The 23,381-nt window shown below is 35.5% G+C and overlaps 1 protein-coding gene across 3 annotated transcripts in view; it reads right to left on the bottom strand.

Moving 5' to 3' along the window:
* Drat (Death resistor Adh domain containing target) overlaps positions 1 to 23,381 on the bottom strand; it is a 74,639-nt gene that overhangs the window by 6,976 nt on the left and 44,282 nt on the right. For all 3 annotated transcript variants that reach the window (XM_069837462.1, XM_069837463.1, XM_069837460.1), the window contains exons 3-5: positions 7,677 to 7,951; positions 1,549 to 1,718; positions 249 to 402 (exon numbers count right to left, since the gene is read on the bottom strand). In XM_069837462.1, coding sequence (XP_069693563.1) covers positions 249 to 402; positions 1,549 to 1,718; positions 7,677 to 7,951 — 599 coding nt within the window. The remainder of the gene's footprint in view (positions 1 to 248; positions 403 to 1,548; positions 1,719 to 7,676; positions 7,952 to 23,381) is intronic.

The following is a 23,381-nucleotide window of genomic DNA, read 5'->3' as shown; positions in this document are numbered from 1 at the left end:
AGGGGAGAATAACATATAATTGTTTCCTTGCCCAACTTATTGTGCAGCGGGACATCCCACACCATATAGAGATCTGACTGCACCGAATACCATTTCACAACTAACCCAGTACCCTTCAAAGCGAACATATTCTGGCAATGCACTTGTCAAGACCACTGCACATCAACCTGAGCCAGATTACGTTTAAATACAAGCACTGTAACTTGGAGGATTATTTGACTTAATGGTTGTAATCTGTGCTAACTTACTTTTTGTACTCCTTTGCGAGAAGGAACCCTTCATCTTTGAGTGAGGCAACTGTGATGGAAACCTGATCCTTCATACTTTGGTAATGATGGCCTGCAATGCGCATAGCCCAAAGTGCCAGGCCACCAGTGCCAACTATTAAGATCTTACACATACCTGAAAGAGACGAATAAGTGGTTACTTGTGTTGGGAATAGAACTATTTGACACATTTATTCAGTAACATATAATGATATACAGAGCATTCCTATGCAGACTGGTCCCAAGGTAGTTGTGTTCTGTCAGGTAATATGATGGTAGTGTAAGGCGTCCATCCCACGGAAATTTAAGCAGTAGAAGGTGGAGTGCGATCAGTCTGCATGGGGAAGTGTGGACAGCCATGTCCATATTCTGGCATGTGACTACTTGCCACCTGCCAATAGATTTTGTTAGGTAGAGGTCAGAGTGAGACTGATCTGCATAAATGCTCTGTGTTTTTATAGCCAGAATATCTAGCTTTCTTTGATAGCAATTTCTTTAAATGCTTACAAGCAAACATTCTGATGGGGGCAGATAAAAAAGTTAAATTTTTTTCTTCCACCATGTTAATAATGTCAAAACAAGTGCTTATACAAATTTTGGCCACTCGACCGCAATTACGAGTTCGTCCAGAAAGTGATTTTCCCTGGGACCGTTTACAGGAAAAAAGCACAACTGCATGGAAAGATTTATTGAAACAGATACAGCAGCAATTGTTGTGCTATTTGTCAACATATTCCCCACTGGAATTGAGACATTTGTCATACCATAGGATCAATTTTTGTATCCTTGTGTCGTAGAAGTCAGCATTTGATCGGAACCAGCATTTGACATCTGTCTGCACCTCTTTGTCGATTCCATGATATGACAAATGTCTGAGTTCCGGTGGGGAATACGTTGAAAAATAGCTGAACAATTGTTGTGCCTATTTCAATAAATTTTTCCAGTGAAATTGTGTTTTCTTTCTGTTAACAGCCCCTGGCGAACTTATTTTTAACAGTCCTCGTAATTGCGGTCGAATGGCCAAATTTGTATAAGCACTTGTTTTGACATTATTAACATGGTGAAAGGAAAAACTTTAACTTTTTTATCTGCTCCCATCAGAATGTTTGCTTGTTAGCATATAAATCGATTTAAGAACTGTAAACTGTAACTTCAGTTTCGAAAACAAAGTAACTTCCAAAATTTTAATATAAATATATTTGTCTGTATTATGTAGTGTAAGGAACCTTCCATTAATTTGCAAGTTAAGCTTATAAAACTGCTTAGATTTACTTAAACTAACCATTCTCTCCTCGCTCCTTTAAAATACTTTCAACATATGAGTGTGCCATAAATACTGTGTTCATAGCGAGAAGGGCTCCAGTTGGCAGCATAGCAGCAACACTCAGTGATATTGAATCTGGAATTTTCACCAGATATTGCAGTTCAGGAACAATGATGAACTCTGCATATCTGTAAAGAGAGTGATAATCGTTTAACAAATGTTGCTAGTAATTAATAATTAAGAATTAAAGAGCTGTGGAGGACTTCTCCAACATGGTACACTGAAATAGATTACGTTGCACATTTCATTTCATTGGAGTCATTTATTACACGTAAGTCCTAAATACTTGAATGTTTTTATTAGTATAGATATTAGATATACTGTGTATGTATATATATATATATATATATATATATATATATATATATATATATATATCCACATTGTATAAAGCAGTTGGTATTATTATACTCCTGCAAGGATTGTAGCTGTACCTCACAACTAAGTGACCATACTGAGATGAAATTAAGTCAGATTCAAACACTTCAGAATTTTGTTGGTATAAAATTAATATTGTTGTGTCTTATTAATTGGTTAGATCAGGAATGTCAAGCACAGGCATATTGTACCCTCTGACAAGGAGTCTAGACACCTTTTGCTTACAGAATCGCATGCAGACATATGCTTAAAAGAGATTCTACTGATACATCTCGTTTAAAGGCTAGAAATATCTGCGTTTGACATGGCTGGTTAGATCATACCACAGCAATATTACTCAGTGGGTTTTCTTTCTCCTTTGCACACATAAAATCTGAGCAAGATCTTTTTAATGCATAGTGACCATATTGAGATGAAATTTTTAAGTCAGATTCACACACTTCAAAATTGTGTTAGTTTAAAATTAATTTTGTGTTTTGTTAATTGGTTAGATCATCATCATCATCATCATCATCATCATCATCATCATCATCATCATCATCATCATCATCTGTGGTCATACAGCCCTTTTAGTTTAGCCTTGACCTCCTTAAGAATTGCCGCCCAATCTTCCCTCTCTAGGGCTCTCTGTCTCCATCTCTTAATTCCTGCTTTAACTAGATCATCCTGAACAACATCCGACCATCGTAGTTTAGGTCTTCCTGCTCTTCTTTTACCACTTAGCGTGGTATCTAGTAATCTTTTAGGAATATTATTGTTGTTGGTTAGATCATACCATAGCAATATTCATATGCCTTCTATTACTTAGTGAATTGTTTCCTTTCTCCTTTCCAGACATAAAGTCTCCACAGAACTTGTTTAATGTATTAGAATGATTTATTAATTTCTGAAATATCTTCATCTCTCTGACACATAAACTTATTTACGTTCTATCAGACTTCAAGTTCTCGAATTTGGAAATTTGTATTTCAGTTTTATTTATGTATTGTAATTTTTCTTAGTAATTATATTTAATTAAAAGTTTAGGAATGGTAATGCCTTCAGTTTATTCTTTTAAGTACTAGTACCTACATTTCATATTCATTTTCTATTTTTTTTTTTTGTGAAGCTAAACAATGCAAGAGAGTGAGTAATTTTATATTGACTCATTAGTAATACATTATTTTTCTTTACAGTACACTTACAAACGCAGAAAGAAAGATAAAACAACTGTAGACAGTCATGTATGTTTTATAGCGTTGTTAAAACATAACAAATTCGAGTGGTTGTTAAATTAATTACATGATCTAATTTATATTAACATTATGTTATGTTTTCCAAGCTTCGCTTTCTCTTCCTACTTCTTGTCTGTTGGTATGTATGTTATTGGCTGACACTAGTTCATCATCTTCAATTGTGAACTCAATTCATACTTAACCCTACAACCTCAAGTTGTTGAGTTAATTGTGCTTACAGAATAAATGTTTTTGACCTTCAGATCGGATCATGTAATATGATTTGTTTGTTCTCTGTAACTACACTCACAATATCAGATTGACGTGGAATTTATTCCGTGGGTCCTTTATTCTGGGAATGCATATTTCATATGAATATCCGAGTATCTTTAAAGAACAAAACTATCCAGCACTTATAGGCCTACTTTTTTCTTGCTAATTCTCTAGTGTTCATACATAATTGACTATTTGTTCTTCTCCTAACTTGTGCAGCTAGTAACAGACTGTAAATTAGATACGGTACTCTGCATATAATGTGTTCCCAGTATTGAATTCCATTCCTTTATAAGTGAGTCACTAGCTGTATCATAATTAGGAAGCTTGATATATTTACTAATAATCGCATATACAGTACCTATTTTTACTCTATTTGCTTGGTTGCATTTTTCTAGAGCATAGAAACCATTTCCGCAATTTTAATGTTACTGGTAATTTGCGTCTATGCAAGGATGTCATTTCATTTTTTGCTTGGGGTAGCAAGAAATTTTTTAGGGAAGACATTATAGCATATATCGCGTGACATACTATTTCTGTATTTCCTCTGAAATGGATTATTTTCCATACCGTACATTTTGGTAAACTTGGCCAACAATTTTAAACCATAACAGATGCATAGAACATATTTTTAAAGTTCATTATTTTTTCTCCATTCCTTACAACGAGATGCATATCTCAAGGATAAACATCGCGGTAGTTTCATAATGAAATGGTTTTTACTTAGTTGTTTTCACAGAAATTCAAATTTCTTACAAGTGAAGTGTAGCCTACAAGTAATTTATGGGATATGGAAGGTAATTATTATGTTAAACCATGAAAGATATAAATCCGAATGATGTGACTTATGTAACAGGAAAACAAGATGTAAAATTGCTTGATAATAATACAAACATCACGTTACTTTACAAAAAGCGAAGTATATTCCACACGAAATAATTTTATATTTTCAGTTATAGTACAAACATTCTAGAAAAGAAATGTCAGTTATTAGGTGATGAAAGAATATAAATAAGTTTACTGTACTTATGTGATATTTATTCCTTTAATAGACTTATCCCCGCCACATAATCATTGTGCATTGCTTCTGTTTTACGGGTTTATGAAAATCCTTAAAGTAGTAGTTACCGGTACTAGGTAGTCTCTATAATGTAAAATACCAGACAAAAAATTGCCCGGCTAGAATATTTCTACAGTAAGTTGAAGAATTAATTACCGCGCATGCTCTGCATCAGAAATGCCTGCTCACAACACATATTTACCAGGATTCTGCAAGCGAAAATTAAACTATAGTCAGCTGACGTAAAATTTGTCGTAGCTCACGTGAACCGCTCGTCAGGACTAATAATTTCAACTTCAGCAATCTTTTTGTCCACAATGGTACATGGATCTATTTTCATTGAACTCGTCATGCATTCATTGCCCATGATTCAAGAGCTTTGGTTAGGTTCTTGAAGGCAAACTTTTTAGCGAGGAAAAACTGTTAAAAGTACGAATTTATCTTTATTTTAATATTATAAAATGGCAGGGAGAAAATGGCTTGGTAAATATTTATATTCCTTAACCCAAAGTTCTTAAGCATTGTGTAGAAGCTGTGCCAGTTACGTTTCTAAACTGAGATCTCTCTTTTATTGTTAGTGCAACTTCAGACCGACGTTACTATCTCCTATGGAAATACAGAGTGCCGCAAAAAGATCTGAACTATACTTGTATTAATAGATATATTATGTATATGACTATATAATATATTCTTATCCACATATGAATAGTTTATGACTGGCATATCAAAGTACAATGTGGAGGAATGTGTTTGGTGTGTGGAGCATTCCGAAGTTACGGTACAGGATGGGGAGATGGTCCATCCTTGGAAAGCATAAGCCAGGGGTTTGAAGAACATTTTCAAAGAGAGGGACCTCCAAACAAAACTATACTGAGTTGGGCTGAGATATTTAGAACCATACGATTTGTAAAGAACCAGGGAAGGACAATCAAGAAAGTCATGAAACACCAGAACCAATGTCAATAGGTCGTGGTTGGACAAAGTGTTGCAGTCACGCGAGAAATGCATTAGGCGTATGTTTAAAGTGCACATTGAAGAAACTAGTGTGGGTCGTATGGTAAAGGAAATTGGTGCGCGCTCATACCGCATACAGATCTTCCATGAACTGAGACCCCCAGATTACATTCATAGTATGCCTTATTGCGGCCGTTACTTTGGAATGGAATGGAATTCTCGAGAGGGAGTACTATGATCCACCACTGCGACCTTTTCCGATCCACTGCGCTAACCCTCAAGCTAGGCGCATAATCAAACCCACACCGGCTGAATACACTAAGGTTCGTTGCGTACTCAGGTTTCGAGCAAGCCACTCCACTCGTTCCTAGGCCAGCCGACGTTCGAGGAAAGCTATGGAATGATGAAATGGACAAATGGTGACGGAATTATGTAGATGCCTAATATGGAGAAACGGGAGAACTCCGAAAAAACCCCAATTGCGACCTTATCCACCACAAGTGTCACTATTGATTTTTTTAAAGAAAACTCCCAGGCTTGACCGGAATTCGAACCCGAACTGCCTGCACGACAGGCTGAAGGTCTGACCACTTAGCCACTGCAGAGGTAACACGTTACCTTACTCTCTTCGATAGCGCATGGAATAGGTTCATCATGGAGTGAGGCATAAACAAACCACCTCTCCATGGTCAGTCGCCCACGATTGTTGGTTGACATACTTAGGGTATTTACAAAAGTTGCATTTCTTCTTACGTTTTTCTCGTAAGCTTTACGTCTTTTCTTTGCATTTTACGGATTACGTTTTTTCCCATAAGACGATTTCTTACATTTTTCTCACATATTCAATGCATTAATTTTTTAATTCGCAGGAAATTTTAGTGACACATATTTCACATATATTCTGGTGCCTTTTAAAGAGTGTTTTCAACTTATTTCTGTGGAGAACAGCCTGATATTACTACTAAAGATCTACAAAAAAAAAAGTGAATTGAGTGTGTTTAAATCCTATAACTGCATGACACCCTTAAAGAACAAAACTGAGCAAAGAATCAATTATAACTATTTCGGAAATGCTACTAAACAACTTTTGAAATCTCCACTCAACCAAAACAGAATAAAATTACAGGTGAACTTTGTAATTTTTATACTAGTGTTCTGTGTTATCTTGAAAACTCTACAAGTTCACAGAAAATAATCTGTATTCAAAGTTAATTAGCTTTCCTTTGAGTAGAGAACTAGAATATTCTACCTTTGAAAAGGCTGTTGATATGTTGAACCTTGATGAACTGTACGAGGAATTTTATGGTAGTAGAAGTGTTTTATTGAATGTATTGATCATCAAGTTAGTGATATTGAAAAATGGCGATTATATTTTATTTTGCCAAAGTTTCAAAGAAAAGTGTTTCTAACATAAAGTAATAGGATTTTTACTAAGCATTCCAGGCTCAAATCCGTATGAAGAAAGAGTTTTTTTTTCTTTATGAAGATTAAATGGAGAGATGTTAGGAATAAATGCCAACCAGAACTGATAAAAGCAGAACTTCAAGTTTCAATCTTTTTTTAACATGTAAGGAGTTCTACCAATTTGTCAAACAGGATGTTAAATTCTTGAGAGCTGCCAAATCACAAGAGAAATATGAGAAATAGTAAATGCCTTGTAAGTAGGCCTACTAGTAATTTAAAAATATCAATGTTCTATTCATTTTTACCTAATAATAAAGTGTTGTGAATTGTTAGAATACTGTATAATACTGATTACTCTTACTCTACTTTTCATGTGTATACAATGTGCATTTGGCAACAAGTGACACAATTAATCAGTGACAGATCATAATTTTTTTTCTTAGAATATATCCTGAAAAATTTTTTTTTTTCTGACAAAAAACTGGCAATCTAACTATTCAATATTAACAAAACGTGGTGCAAAATATTTTCCATGCATATACAATCTTTCACAATGTGATAATGAGACTGAATAAATTGTTACGAAATGTGTGGAAGGGCGCCTTATATTTTATGCAAACAGCAGTGGTGAAAATTTAGAAATACAAGCTTTTGTAAGCTCTGATTCAGTGTGACATATAGAAATATTTAGTTATAAATATTTTTGAGATCCAAATCTATTACGGTAATGGTATAAATACGAAGATTCACGCTTGGAATGAAAACCTAAATCTCTAAATTCTACCTAGAATGAATTGACTTACCCGTGTGGCACGCCTTCGTATGGGTAGAGCGCCACTCGATCCCCAACACTGTATTCGTCGTTTGGGTCAACTTCTGTACCCATTGATTCAATAATCCCAGCTACTTCATAACCGGGGAACAATGCACCGTCACGTAGTCCGTGATGAGCAGGGCTCTGAGGTGGAAGTCCACATGGCAATTCCTGAGATACCTCACTGGATGTGCTAGACACACTGGATATGCTTGATATGGAGGGTGATCTCCGAAGGCGATAACATGCTCCAGCACAAACAACCTGCAGATAAAAAAAAAAAAAACTTTGATTTCACTACACATTTAAACTGTTGGAATTTAGAAATAAATTGGCATACTCAGAAAATGAACAGAATTACAGACACGTCCAGTTTAGGACGTTCTGTTTCGAGGATGAATTATCACCTCATTATAAAGAATGACAATGATTTGGAAAGAGCGCAACTTTTGTAATAATGTTGTTGGTCTTGACATTTTGTTCGTAGTTTTTTTATCAAAACGCACAAGTAATAGGTACGTCTAAAATAGAAAGGGAACACAAGTTTATTTTTACATGTGTATTGCTTCCATTGAAATAACTCTTTTATTACAAATTTCTTTAACCAATAGAACAAGAAAACAACAGTAACATATACTGTTTTGTCCACACCTGTGGAGTAACGGTCAGCGCGTCTGGCCGCGAAACCAGGTGGCCCGGGTTCGATTCCCGGTCGGGGCAAGTTACCTGGTTGAGATTTTTTCCGGGGCTTTCCCTCAACCCAATACGAGCAAATGCTGGGTAACTTTCGGTGCTGGACCCCGGACTCATTTCACAGGCATTATCACCTTCATTTCATTCAGACGCTAAATAACCTAGATGTTGATACAGCGTCGTAAAATAACCGAATAAATAACATATACTGTTTTGTTTCCACTTGAGATTTTAATGTTCTATTGATAAAAGGGAAACAGATACAGTACCTAACTAGGAGTAGCACTGTGAGGGAAAATTTCATACCTTATCTTCTAAGCAAAATTAGACAATTCTGGTTCCTATGGAAATCACCTCGATGATTCCAAGGTTCGACATGAAAATATATTAGACTTATAGTTCACATAAAAGTTCCGATACTGTATGTAACAAAATTCTATGTTATTTTCTGGTACGTTATGGATTATGGGAGTGCATCAATGCGCAATTTGGTCATCGATAGGGGCCCGTTGTGCTACCCCCAAATTTCGACTTGAGGTAGAAATAACAAAAATGTTGTCCTCTATTACGAACATGGAATTTTTACGTACTTTGAATCTACAATACGGGCCTCTCAACTTTACTTCTCTCGCAGAGGGAGAAGCTACACTAAGAATTTTATCACCCTTTCAAATCCATCGCCCGTGACCGGATTTCAATGCACGAACATTGGATCCAATGGCTGGCAGGGTGACCATTAGATCGAGAACGACACACAATAGTATGAACGTATCTATTATACTAATTATAATCATATTGGTTAAATACAATGTTTATATTTTTGAGTAGCATACAGTATTCACCGAGTTATTACGAAATGTCCCACTTATTCGTAAATGGATGTGGGTTCAACATGAGTTGCCCCAGCCCACATTTGAGCTAATGCTCACGAATATCTCATCAGACATATGATTTTTATCAGGCCAGCGTGGTCCCCAGATCTAATCCGACTTGATTTTTCCCTTGTGGGATTATGTAAGGAGTCGTGTCCAAGGAACACTTGTAGATAATGAAGAGTAGTTCCTGTCAGAAGTCCTAAATGCCTTTGATATCGTGCAAGTGACTCCAGGAATGCATGGGATGATGCGATAGGATTTACTGCGTTGAGCATAATTATACTCTAATTTTTGCGATCGTCTCGTACTGTAAGTGTATCGTAAATTGGGGCAGTACCGATCAATTTTTAGTGTTTTAATAATAGCTTCTTAAACAAATTTTTTCGATAAACAAATGCATTATAAATTGTATTCAATTATTGTATTTTTTTGGTCCTAATATAGTGTTAAAAATAAATTTATTGATCGGTGTTACCTCATATGCTGGGGTGATACCGATCACATCTGTAGTTTGTATTGTTTAAAAATAAATTTAAATGGCATTCAAAAAATAAAATGTATAATTAAATGATTCCATTTATAATAATACTTACTTTTTGTTGCCCACCAAACGCACAGCCTAGAAGTTGTTTGTTACAGAAACAGAAAAAATATTTTCTTCTGCTTTTGTTGGAATTAATTAACTGTGAGATTCTGTTGAGTGCAGCTATTCCAGTATGATGTATTGTTGGTTACTTATCTCTGAATCTAATTTTATTTAGCTTACGTTGTTTGAAATAATAATGTATATTTTCTAGCAGTTTCATTGTAAATGATTGGTTTTATCTCACCGTATCGGTATTAGCTCATTTTACGGCATATGCTAGCTTAGCTTGATGTAATGAAATTTAATACTACGAAACAGATAATTATTAATATTATTAGCCACTTCAGCGGCTCTGAATAGCATTCAATCTACGTATAGCAGAATGTAAAGAAAGGAAACTAACATAAGGCTAATTTGATGTGGTTTGGGGCCATAAAAAGAACTATTCGTACACGCTGCAATAATGGCTTATTTTGGTTGTGTACCACAGAGTGCGAAGTGATGCGAAGAAAGACCGAGTCACCATGACCTCGTCCGGACGCCACTTCCCGGTGCTCACGTGAACACACCGTGCAAGCGTGCTGCAAGGATTGTCCATAAAAACGTACGGGCCAAATCAGACATTTTCAACGGATTTATTTTCCCATTATCTTAACAAGCAAAATATTAAGCGCAATTTTCATATTTTAATAAGATATAGTATTAATTTGTAGTTTAGAGTTGCACAATATTGTCACCTTAATTTTCAAAATAAAGATTAAAGGCCCATTCACAATGAAAATTAAACATAACCGTAACATAAACACAGAAGTTTGCGCCCAGGTTACCAAATGGGATCATTCACAGTGATTCACATAAGCATTGACATAAACATTACCGTAAGACGTTAACATGAAAGTTTGCAAACTCCAAACTTTCATGATTATGCTTACGTGATTTGCAAACAACACAATCGTGGAGCGCTGAAGTATACGACAGAATATGAGAAAATGGCGTCGTTGTTATGTTTCTATGGTTACCAAGTATGTTTGCTGTTATGTTTATGTTCCCATCGTGAATGATCTTGATTTTACCGTAACGTTTATATTCTTAAGTTAACGCTTACGTTATGTTTAATTTTCATTGTGAATGAGCCTTAACGCTTGATTGAGTGTGCTGTTCATTGCATGTTTCGTACAAATAAAGAATATACGAAACATTTCAGCACTCTACAAACACGGAGTATAGTGTGATCACTGCTCCAAACCAATTAAGCATATACAGATACTTTATATACTACTAGATCTAATAACAGTAATAATCTTCAAAATAATAATAATCAACACCTTTAGGATTAGTCAATAGTCTAGGGATTTTATTGACGAGTATATACCATACAGTGGCGTACGCAGAATTTTGCCAGGGGGGGGGGGTATTATTAAAATTGTTTTCAATTTATATTGCCGGTATTTTAAATTCTGTACATTATTATTATTGTTATTATTATTATTATTATTATTACTATTATGTTAAATAGTATGTTTTATTTAACGACGCTCGCAACTGCAGAGGTTATATCAGCATCGCCGGATGTGCCGGAATTTTGTCCCGCGGGAGTTCTTTTACATGCCAGTAAATCTACTGACATGAGCCTGTCGCATTTAAGCACACTTAAATGCCATCGATCTGGCCCGGGATCGAACCCGCAACCTCGGGCATAGAAGGCCAGAGCTATACCAGCTCGCCAACCAGGTCGACAATATTATGTTACGGTATATTTATTATTCTATATTATGTCTTAATAGAACATATTCATGAATATCCTTATAAAATCTTCGAAACGTAATTTTTTCACAGCCCTCCAGTTTTAAACAAATTTTAACTTGTATTTAATTTTGTACAATAAATAATGCTTTTGTCATTATTACACTTACACAATAATCACATACACAAATAATTGTCTACTATATATATATATATATATATATATATATATATATATATATATATATATATAGTAGACAATTATTTGTATATTATAGGTAAAACATTTTACGTAACATGTATTGAAATATTCGTATATGTAATTCAACACAATAATGAAACATGAAACTCTCCGCATGATGAATGTATTGAAGGAGGGGTAGGAGGACTGTGCCTTATGTCGATGGAGATTTTGTTACTCTGGCAGTGAAGAATTAGAGAAGGGAAAACGATTATGGATATAAAAATACTCAAATCTAAATATGTAATTGTTTTAAGTTCAAAAGGGGGGGGGGAATTCAAACCCGGTAATCCCCCTTGCGTATGCCCCTGATACCGTATGTCCATTGCAAATCTACACTCTCAATATCTCAATAACTTCTAGCTGTCTTTACCTCATTGAAAAATGTAATATTTTTTAAGGAGTCTACGACAGATGTTGAAAATATTGTAATTCCATTTCTGCTTCTGTTAGCAAGTTTTGTTCTTTTTAATTTCATTTACACAAGTTTCACTGTCATGTAGGAAGCTGGGTTGCCGTCACTGAGACTTTCATCAGAGTTTTTCTAATACTTACGCCTCTCACTTTGCTTTCTGTGGTGCCACACGTGTGCTTAAGTGCCATACATGTCTCCAATGTAGCCTATCTAAACTTACGATCATACGTATTTTGCACAAGTCCCAGCTAGAAAAATTGTGAAACTTCGGCAGTGATTATATCTTGGATTAACTTTTTTGTTCTTACAGTTATTTTTTCTCTGGACGTCTTTGTCTTTGCCTTTGGTGTTAAAAGTTTCAGGTTTCTACTGAGTAATTCGTCGCTTCGGAGAATTCATGGATAGGAATTTTAACTTTTAGTTCTTATTTATACAGTACGTTCCGGTCGTCAAATGAAAGTGTGTTAATGATAAAGATGTGTCTGAGAATTGAAGGCTCCCTGCAAAAAGGAAGTAGCTCCACTTTTACAAAATTGTGGAAAACAACAAAAATATTCCAAAAAAATTTCAAATTTTAATAGAGCTTCTTTTTCCTTTTCACAGTATGTTCTAGGTACATAGGAGTTTCATTTATTACAGTTAGAAATTTAGGGGGATAAAATATATCCAAATAATTGAGCTACTCCCTTTTTGCAATAAAATTGCATAATTAGCCACGTTTTGCACTGAACACATATATTGTGCGAATATCATAAACTACAACACAAGACATAGTATGTGTGTGTGTGTGTGTATATATATATATATATATATATATATATATAAAATATGTAGTTGTTTAGTCTACTGTCCGAAGACAGATTTGAACCTCACAAGTGATACAAACAAGGCACCACTTGTGAAACAACAAGGCCAGGAGATAATGGGGTAAGGTGGCCAGTCCCTTTCCTCCCCATTGCATACATTAGCTACATGTTACACTAATCAGACTTCAGATGCATACAAACAATTATTGTTCTTCCTCTGACACATATCGTCAACTGATATGTACTGCCTGATAATAGATCTACATACCAGCCAGAACCTCAATCAGAGGCTAAATAATATATATAGAGTGAACAGTAAGTGTCATTAATTGCAGGGAGTTACTCTTTGAGATATTTCAAACAAAAAGGTTTAATACAATTTTGCTCGGTTTTGATTCCCTTTCGAAACAAAAATTGATTTATATTAAAAATTTCATAGCGTGTTTTGGGAGAGTCATTAATTTAATTCTCAATATGCTTAATGAATTTAAGAGAGCAGTGTATTATAATAATATATGGTTGAAAGTATTTTAGTTTTGTCCTTTAAATGTGACGAAATTTCATGCGGACGAATGTAACATTGTAAAATTAATTTGCAGATCGAAAAGTTACATTTGTTCGGCGAAGTAAAACTGTCGCTTCAATGTGTTCAGACTTCTGTTTATCAAGGAAGGTGCAAGAATTATATCAGCCAGAAGAGTAGGCCTATACTCATGGACTGCGGTCAAATAGCCTACCAAAGGGATGTCTCCATTGCTCACTCACTCTCTTTTACACCAACGCTCATTATACACTCGCTCTCAAATTGAATCTACTTACACTCAAGCTCTTCTTTCGCATTCCTCAAATGACTTACAGTTAGAGCTAAGAGGCACATTCAATCTCCGCAGTATCCTATCGACTTCCGTCATACGACCCACAAAGTAGTCGAAATTAATCTTCTGGATAGTTACTCATCATTACCATTAATTGTTACTTTATTAAAAGTAAAAATAGTTTTATTTAGAAACGTTTTACACGAACTATTCTATCGTTTCGGGATTCTTCGGTGAAAAAATATCGCGTTCTTATACGCTTTTTGTCTTGAAACACTTAGTCTCTCTCAATTTCCTAACAGGTTTGTGCAGTGCAGGATGACTAGGAATTTTCACACCTGAGAAATTATCTGAAAACCTTACTTGTACTAACCGGGAGAGATGGGGCGTATATGACGAACATAAACACTCGCTGTTGTGTAGCAAGCCGAAAAATATCCATTTAAATCATACGAGTACCATAATAAAATTCTCGATCCCAGCAAGAAGTTTAACTCCCTTACATAGCGACTGGATGAGTCCAATAATCTTATGTTTGTCCTAAGTCTTATTACCATCTTAGACGTTGGTCTTATCCCACGTACACAGGATTAGATGTGTAAGGGAAACTCATTAATAGATATGCGGTAGTATTGCTGCTTAGTGATAAGGAAATAAAATGAAGTGCATATACAAATATGAATCTGATCTAAGGCGAACGATGAAAATTTACCTTTGAAATCAGTAAGTCTAGTGAGTTTTTCCGAGGGTGGAGGTAAACACTCGTGATATAGTTAGCTAACATTAGTATTTTTAATTGGTTATTTTACGACGATTTATCAACTGCTAAGATTACCTAGCGTCTGAATGAGATGAAGGTGATAATGCCAGCGAAATGAGTCCAGGGTCCCAGCGCCGAAAATTACCCAACATTTACTCTTAATGGGTTGAGGGAAAACCCCGGAATAACCTCAACCAGGTAACTTGTTCCAAACAGGATTTGAACCCCATTCGTATCTTGTGTTTGTTAATAATACGTGAAAGGATAGTGATGTGTATGTGGGTAATCTCTATGATTTTGTGTTGAATATTCTATATCTTTTTCGCTCAGTTAACGGATTTTTTAAAAAATAATGTAGTCTGCATTCTGCATAGAATATTCATAAGAGTAATATAATAAATTTTACATTCTTACTGTTTAAGGCATTGAAACAATTCTCATTCATTAGTGTTTTAAGATTTTTTTTTTTTTTTTTTTTTTTTTTTTTTTTTTTTTTTTTACAAATTTAAAACGCACTGGGGAGAGGAGTTTCACGTGCTACTTATACAATTAAACAAATTTCTGTATTTTGAGTAGACTTTGAAGAGTCCGAAAAAAAATGTATACATTTAAAATTACTATGGAGTTTAATAATTCCTTATATTATTGTTCACTTCACTTTACACTTACACTAGCAGAGAGTACTTTAATTTGGTTATAATTTAATTCAATGTTGGATATAGGACTACACGTCTATATAAACTCATACATTGGTCAAGATCTAATCTCAATACTAATCATGTTCACCTTCTGTATGATTGAAAAATACGCAGATAATTACATCTATGTGTTTTAAAAGCCTGAACCAGAGCATTTTAATATTAGTTACTGAGCTTGTAACACGAGAAATATTGATTCTGGCTTCTATTCTTAGAACTCTCGCTATGGGTCATCGACCCAAATATTCTGATACGCATCATTTTGTTTTGTAAAAACGTCAGCTTTACCAAAGCTCCCTATTTACAACGCAGTACTGAAAAATAGTCGCTAGTTTTATATTCGAAAATTCCGTAATCCAGTTACCATCCTGATAGTTGAGATGTTGCTATACGTGTCATCTCAAAAATACCGGTGCAATACCTTAAACAGGCCACGACCACGTCGTTTCCTTACATTTAATAATTTTTATATTTAGATTATAATATAATGCATAAGAATAACCAAATTACAATTTTGTGTTTGATTTGAATACATTAAATCCACGTGCGGGAACAATAATTTGCTGTGTTACAGTATATACTGTATATGCACATCCGCTGTGTAAGTAGACGTAGCATTAGCCTATAGAAATTATTGACATTAAATTTGTTTGTATTTATCTCGAAACAGAATATTTCTGTAACTTTCTTCGTGTAATGAGTGCGTTGAGCTCTTAATAAATTTCGTGACAGAAAAATGTGTTCTCCTGGACTTATTGTTATTTCCAGTGGCGGCTCGTGAACTTGTGGATTGGGAGAGCTGCAGTAGATTTCGGTACATACAAATTTCATTTCTTGGTACCATTACTAATAAGTATAGGACAAAAATAAATGCACTACATATCGAAAAACCAAAACTTCCTGACTTAGTTGGGAGATGTCTATGGCACCATTTGCTAATAGCTAAAAAAAAAAAACTAATACCATCGATTTCAGTCTGAATTTCAGATCGGCAGACACTCAACTTACGATCTATCAGTTCATTCTGAATAGTCTTAGAATAACCTTAAACAGTGGCATGTTCCAAATGATTTTTGAGAGGCTCGTTTAGATTACTCACGAACTGTAGCAACCCACGAAACACATCAGGGTTCTTCGAATCGTTTTTTCATCATGTCCCGTAAGAGGAAGTTCATATTGGCCACAAAATGTGATACAATCAATATTTTTTAAAAATAATTTCACGATTTTTTCTCACATCTTGATTATGTTTCAGAATGTTTGTTCTGTTCGTTTCACTTAATTGCACAGCAGTATGAGTTGCGTAATATAGCCAATGAAACAACATTTTTCAGGTGAGACTGCGAAGATTCGTACATTTTGCTTTTTAGGGGCAAATGTCCTAAATCTGTCACACCACTCCTAGTCCATGCAGCATCACCACCGAAGGGGAGGCAAGGAAAACAAAATACAGATTTTTTTTTGTTCACATCCACGTAACCACAAAAGCTTAGCGTAAATTTCATTGTTTTACTTCCTTACATATATGCACTATTTCGGCTGATGAAGCTTAAGTAAGATTTAAGTCGGGTAACGGACGACCCTTTAATTTCACTTCATTACATCAATATTCTCCGCAAGGGAAGGTTGAGAAAAATGAAATTAATATTCTGTAATTCATACACACTCATGCTTGCACATTTGCACTGGTTAAGTTACGGTATTAAGACGTCACACCAAAGCAACACTCAGATATACTGATGGTCTACAAATTTCTGAAACTGGAAAAGAAGTCTCTTTCGTATTTTACGTGCTATATCAAAAGGATTCTACTCCTGCAATTATTTTGAGTTAAGGCAAATATTAGGTTCTGCTGGAGTCCGGACATATACGTAATAATAAGGCAAAAGAGAATATTAATTTCGTTATATTAACACGATAAGTTTCTACAACAATAAGTATGTGAAAAGAAAATAAAAATTTTGTCATTAAGTTTCAAGGGAATAGAGAATCCATTTGACGCAGCATTACAATAGCGGTTTGGGAGGAGAGGAAAGATCCCTTGTGGCCTGGCTCTGCAAGCCACTGCAGCGAGATATGGGTTTTAAACAGCGGCAGTTTCCCTCTGCTTCCCTTCACCTTTCTACCCCCTGACCATGCAAGACACCAGTAGCGGCTGGTGGTCAAAATAATGAGTGTGCTACAATTTTTATATCGGCCTACTGTATACACTTATATGCATTTATCTTAATTTGAGACTCGCTTAGTGATGAAATATGGAGTTCCTTCCTACTGCAGAACTTGTCAATTACCCCGGTGTTAAACGTTAAATCCCTCCATCCTGGACATTATACTCTTTTCTAATGACAGTATTGCAAGAGCAGTGAGGCGATCCTGGGACATAGTGTTCCTTAAAAACGTTTTTATGCGTTTCAAGCAAGAAAAACTTCTTTCTGGCTCAGCAGTGGTCATTGGTGTTGTAACCAAAATATTTAACAACTTCGTTACTTCACAGAATGGATCCCGTGAATTGTTGGAGACTATGTTTTGTAACAATTTAACAGCCATCTATATTTCGGAAGTCGGATCTTCCGTATAGAACTCCAAGTTGTGTCTTTAACATTCTTTTGTTCAGTACAGTATAGCTGTTGACAGCAACTTCAAGTTCGCGTTCAGGAAAATTATGCAAAAAATTGTCAAAAAATTCGCTGTTTAACAATTTTGTTGCGTCTAGGTAGCTTAAAGATTGGAAACGATGAGTAGTTTCCTGAATTATACGGTTACATACCACCTTGGCATCAATTTTCTGGGATTCAATTTTCCGTCGCTTGCTGATTGATTCAGGAGGAACCTAAAAAAACTCGTAGATGGCAGCAGCAGTCGAACATTTGAATTACCAGATACATTGTACATAGTTCTGAGTTCCTCCACAAATAAGCATTCTTTCCTTACGCTTTACTTTTGCAATCTCCAAGCCGTATTGTGCTGAAGCTGACTACAGCACTTCCCCGCGTAAAAATAGCCAATCAGAGCAGTTATTTCAGCTTCGCACATGCGCATTAACTGTCTACATTCTCATGTAAGTTTTGAGTAGCACAACGAACCCCCTGAGGCACCAAAGAGCGAAGAGCGAAGACTAAACACTCTATAACACGTCGTGAACATAACCACGGGAAAATGTCAAATGGCAGATCAAATACTATGGTATTGCAAACACTTTATTTGAGCAAAAATTATCATTGTGCTGTAGCACTGTAGCACATAAGGACGGGCCGCCCCTGCAAGACACACTCTCTATGAGCTGACCACCCTGCAGATCCCAGGACGACTTTGAATGCAGTGTCAATTCCAATACAGTCGACGTGCAAAAAGATTATGCATAAGATAATAGTACATATTCCCGGTCAGATGAAATATAAAGCAATTTATCAATAAATCTGTGACAATTCTTCTACAAATTAAAATAAATATTATTTTTATTTTCCTGTCAAAGCAGGGAGTGCTGCAGCTCCGCAGCTCTTATGAACGAGCCGTCCCTGGTTATTTCGAAGTAATAACCGCCAGAATACAATGAATATTATTTTTTGTTTCTCTGTAAGGTCACAATTATATCTTCCTTTTCTTGGTCTTACATAATAACGGAAGTCACAAAGTGTTGCCACCTCAAAGTTGCCAAATAAGATGTCAAATGTCGCTAAAAAGTCCCTAAGTTCAATTTATAATAAAAGAGAGCATCTAAAGAAACGGGTAAGATGAACAATAGCAAAAATGTAATGTAACTTGTATAGATACAAATCATTCGTAATCTCCTCTTCTACTATAGATGCTGACGTGGAAGAGAAGGATTCATACAGGCCGGAAGAGGAACGTATATCCGCATCAGTATTTCCAGTCTTCCGCAGAACACTTTCAGGAAATCAGGTATTTATAACTTATTTTTCTCGAAATCCTCAAGGTGTTTCTTGCGCGAGTTGTAGCTCTAATTGCTTTGATATGAATTCTGTTGCGTAATTTTGGTATCACTAAGTTATAGTGGCTGATCAGGCGTTCTACCTCATCATCCGAATAGGAAAGAGGGAGTACGATCACAGCAAACATAGCTATAGCCCCGTTGTAGTGGTACACTTCAACCCAAAAATTTACTTGATGAAATACTGTACCATTGGATTAAATTAATGGATTTGAGAGAGGTGGGATATGATGGTAGAGACGGGATTAATCTTGCTCAGGATAGGGACCGATGGAGGGCTTATGTGAGAGCGGCAATGAATCTCTGGGCTCTCTAAAAGTCATACGTAAGTAAATACTGCACCATTGAACAACATCAAGAATTCGCCGGAAGCAAGATAATCCAGGGGATTACTAAAGACGTCATGATACGTCGTGCAGGGTTGTTCTTATAAAGTTTTGAGATTGTACCAAGGAAGATACCCTATTTTCTCTATCACAATATTAAAAATGTCAAAATACAAAATTAATGTTTCCAAATACATCTTATTATAAACAGTTAAAATGACAAAACGTAAAAATAGCTAACTTTGCGCCATATGATTAATAAAAACTCCAGGAAAGTCGTTGGTCCCTATTACGTAATTTTTGTCGTAGGCACCTCCTCAAAATCGCTAGATCTAGCGACTTGTCGCTGAAGTTGGCAACACTGAAGTCACACCCACATAGGCTACTCTGATGTTGACACCAACTTCAGGAATTCCATTCTTATTTTTTTGGTATAACGTTCAATGTAATTGTTACTTCTGAGTAAGATGGCTGTTTCTCGCGTTGTGATGATGATTGCAAACTATAAAATAAAAAAAAATAAGTAAAATGCAGACATGGAGAATGTAATTACTCTAAGAAAACCTGTTACATTATTTTCTTTAACCAACAATTTGAGAGGCCACAACGGAATTTCAACTATGATGATTACATTAAACATTATATATAGGGTCACAATTTATCAATCGTCTGGTGAACTGGTACACATTTGTTGCAGGGAAAATACAGAATCGGGAATTAATAAAAAAATATATTTGTTAAGAATATAGTAAATATAAAACGCTAAAATATTATTTACTCACTAAAAGTAATGGTATGCTAAGACTATCTTCGCTTTAAAATGTTTAGTATCTTCTTCTTTTTTTAAATTATTCACACTGCTGAAATTCTTTCTGAGGTATAGAGGAGTGTGGAAAGAATGGAATGTTATTAATATTTAATTGAGTTTGAATATTAGGCCCTGTTTAATGTACAAATGGTAAATCAACTAAATGCATTATAAAATCAATTCATAATTAAGATTATTAAAATGAACGCCATTAAACCATTAAACTAAATTAAGGTAATTTAACTAAATTTAATTTTCAGTTCCTCCAGATTATGTCGATTTCTTTGGTAAATTCCATCTTGTAAAGTTTCCCAGATACGAAAGTAGAGCCTACTTGGGGATTATATCGGAATCGAATGATCATATATTGTTATTTGAATGCCTAATCATTTGATTATACGGGGACGCTAGATGTAAGTGCCCGTCAGAACCCTCTTTACACCCCCTCTTACTTAACTGGCCAGAGACGTGCAAAATCATCGTCACGTACCTACCGGCATTAACTGTTTCTTAAACAATGGACATACTATCCTCTGTCCGCTAATGGCGCACAATACTCTTACTTTCTCGTCTTGAAGGGGACTTATGAAGGCCACGGGTCTTGGAGCTATTAACATTTGTAATTCTATATGGTTTTAACATCAATAACTTTGTATCATTTCACATATACACACGTGCCTTTTTCCTGCGAAAGTCAGCGAAATTATATTACCAGATAATTTTGCAGCTGATAACTTACATAATATACTGAAATTTTTCGCTTTGAATATAGTACACTGTTGTCTACGCTTATCTCTGACGTTTCCCGTCTTCCGAAATTTATTGAAGACGTCATAAATACATTTGCGACTTGAAAAGTCAACACGAAGAAATGAATCTTTTCTAAAATAGTCTTTGAACTCTGCCGAACGACTCTGTCATCACATATGGACGTACATAAACAGTCTTTATGTAAGAGAATACCTAAATCTTGCCATTTTACGGTTGGATATTAAACACGTATACTTGAACGCAAGAAACGCGCAACATTTGGCGTAGCCTAGGATGTAATAGCAAATGCCTTTACAAACGTGCCAGCCGATAGAAATGATGCCGCATGGCGGTATGGCGAAGTATTGTTCACCCAATTAGTTTTCCTTTGTGACTCATGATGTGGTTTTTACAGCTAACATTACATAAGGCTTGAATTCGGATCCCAGCTGGAAAGAGATCTGTTTATCTCGCGCAGTAACTAGGTGTGTGTCCGTTATATTAACCAGTGTCGTCTAGAGCGGAGGTCCTGCTCTATGCTGACTAAATTCCAACACAGTCTCATACTTGTAAATATTTAATATTGGTTAATAGAACGGACCAATATGGCCCTATTTCTGGGGCTAGATAATAATGGCGATAAATTTGCCGGTAATGCTGGCAAATAAACTACATTTTTACCAAAAGATATCTAGCTACGCTCTTTCCGTTCCAAATTATCTCTGTCGTTTGGGAAGATAATCTGTTATTTCTTATTGTATCTGGACGCTCGTGCTCTGGTATAGTCCGAAACAGCTTACTTAATATCCTAAGGGTGAAACAACCATTCCCGCCCCCCATTACTATATATGCTAGTGGAATGTGGTGATTTTCTAGTTTGCAGGTTGAATGTTCTTTTGCCAACTTCGTTTCCAATTTCGGTACTGGCAAATACTATATTACAACTGGTAGTGATTTTCTAAATGTTATATTGGCAGCAGTGAAAGCAGTTGTCTGTAATGAAAATTTTGCACTATACTGAAAACAGTACTCTATATAATTTGGTGCAGTTAACTATATACGAAATAAATTCTTGTATGTTTGCACAATAATGAAACAAAACAAAATATACATTTTTATACAGATTAACACACTACGAAATAAAACTGTTCACTGTTTGTCTTCCTCTGATTGCTATACAATTCAATTAACAAAATAAGACAAGAGTACAAACGTTGTTATTCAAATTCTCTAATAATAATACTTTTTCTTATACATCAGAGATCCGCGGTGGTTTTTGCACTTTTCTGTTAGTAAGCAGCTTTTTAATTCGCGGAGCTATTGTTTTAGTACCACCCAATCGCAAACATGCTTTCAAGTGTTCATCACTTAGTTGGCTTCTGTGGCGTCACTTTGTAAACTTTATTAAAGAAAACAGTGTTTCGCATACGTAGGTTGTCCCGAACATGTAGCCTACAACGTTCTTGCAGCGAGATTGTGCAGTTTAGGAAACCTTTCTCGTGGAAACAAGTATAGAAATGGTTAATACTTTCTTTGTTTTGATACTTATTCTTTAACTCAATATCGTTTTGTAAATCAAGTATTTCTAATTTTAGTTCAGCAGGAATATCCACGACACTTATTGAAAAAGGTGTTGTAAATATCTTAAATTGTTGTTCAAGTTTTCTAATGTCCTGAAATCTACGTTCGAAGTCTTCGCAAATTGTTGCATTATTCTGATATATTCTTCCATGTCCAAGGCTTCTACATTTTGCATTACTGCGGTTAAGTTAGGGAAATGTACTGTCTCGTTGTTGATAAACTGGTGTTCCCAAAGACCTGACTTCTGTTTAAATGCTTCTATACTACCAAACAACTCAGTAATAATGCCCTCTCTACTGTCCTTCAATTCAGACAAAGCTCTTTGCACTAACTGCAAGTACATAAGTACACGTGGCTGTTCGGACAGGCGGGTAGGAGGTGATATAGCCCGAGATGGTTTTGTAGCCTACAATACCAACAGAGAAACTGACTTGATCGCCTTAATCTGGCTTCGCAGACCCCAAGTTCCCTATCTCAAAGTGTTGAGCAGAGCAGCCTGCATTTCCTGTTAAATTCACACTCTTTTACTGAACCATTCTCTGTGAAAGGCGATACATATGTTTACAGATTCGCTTCGAGGTCATGCACAATGAGATAATCCAGACATGTCCAAACATTTGTCTTCATGGTTTATTTTACGTGAGCCAT

This window comes from Periplaneta americana, chromosome 10 (assembly GCF_040183065.1).
Source record: "Periplaneta americana isolate PAMFEO1 chromosome 10, P.americana_PAMFEO1_priV1, whole genome shotgun sequence".
Classification (NCBI taxonomy): domain Eukaryota; kingdom Metazoa; phylum Arthropoda; class Insecta; order Blattodea; family Blattidae; genus Periplaneta; species Periplaneta americana.
Note: the sequence above shows the minus strand (reverse complement) of the source record. Positions and strands in the feature narration are given on the sequence as shown.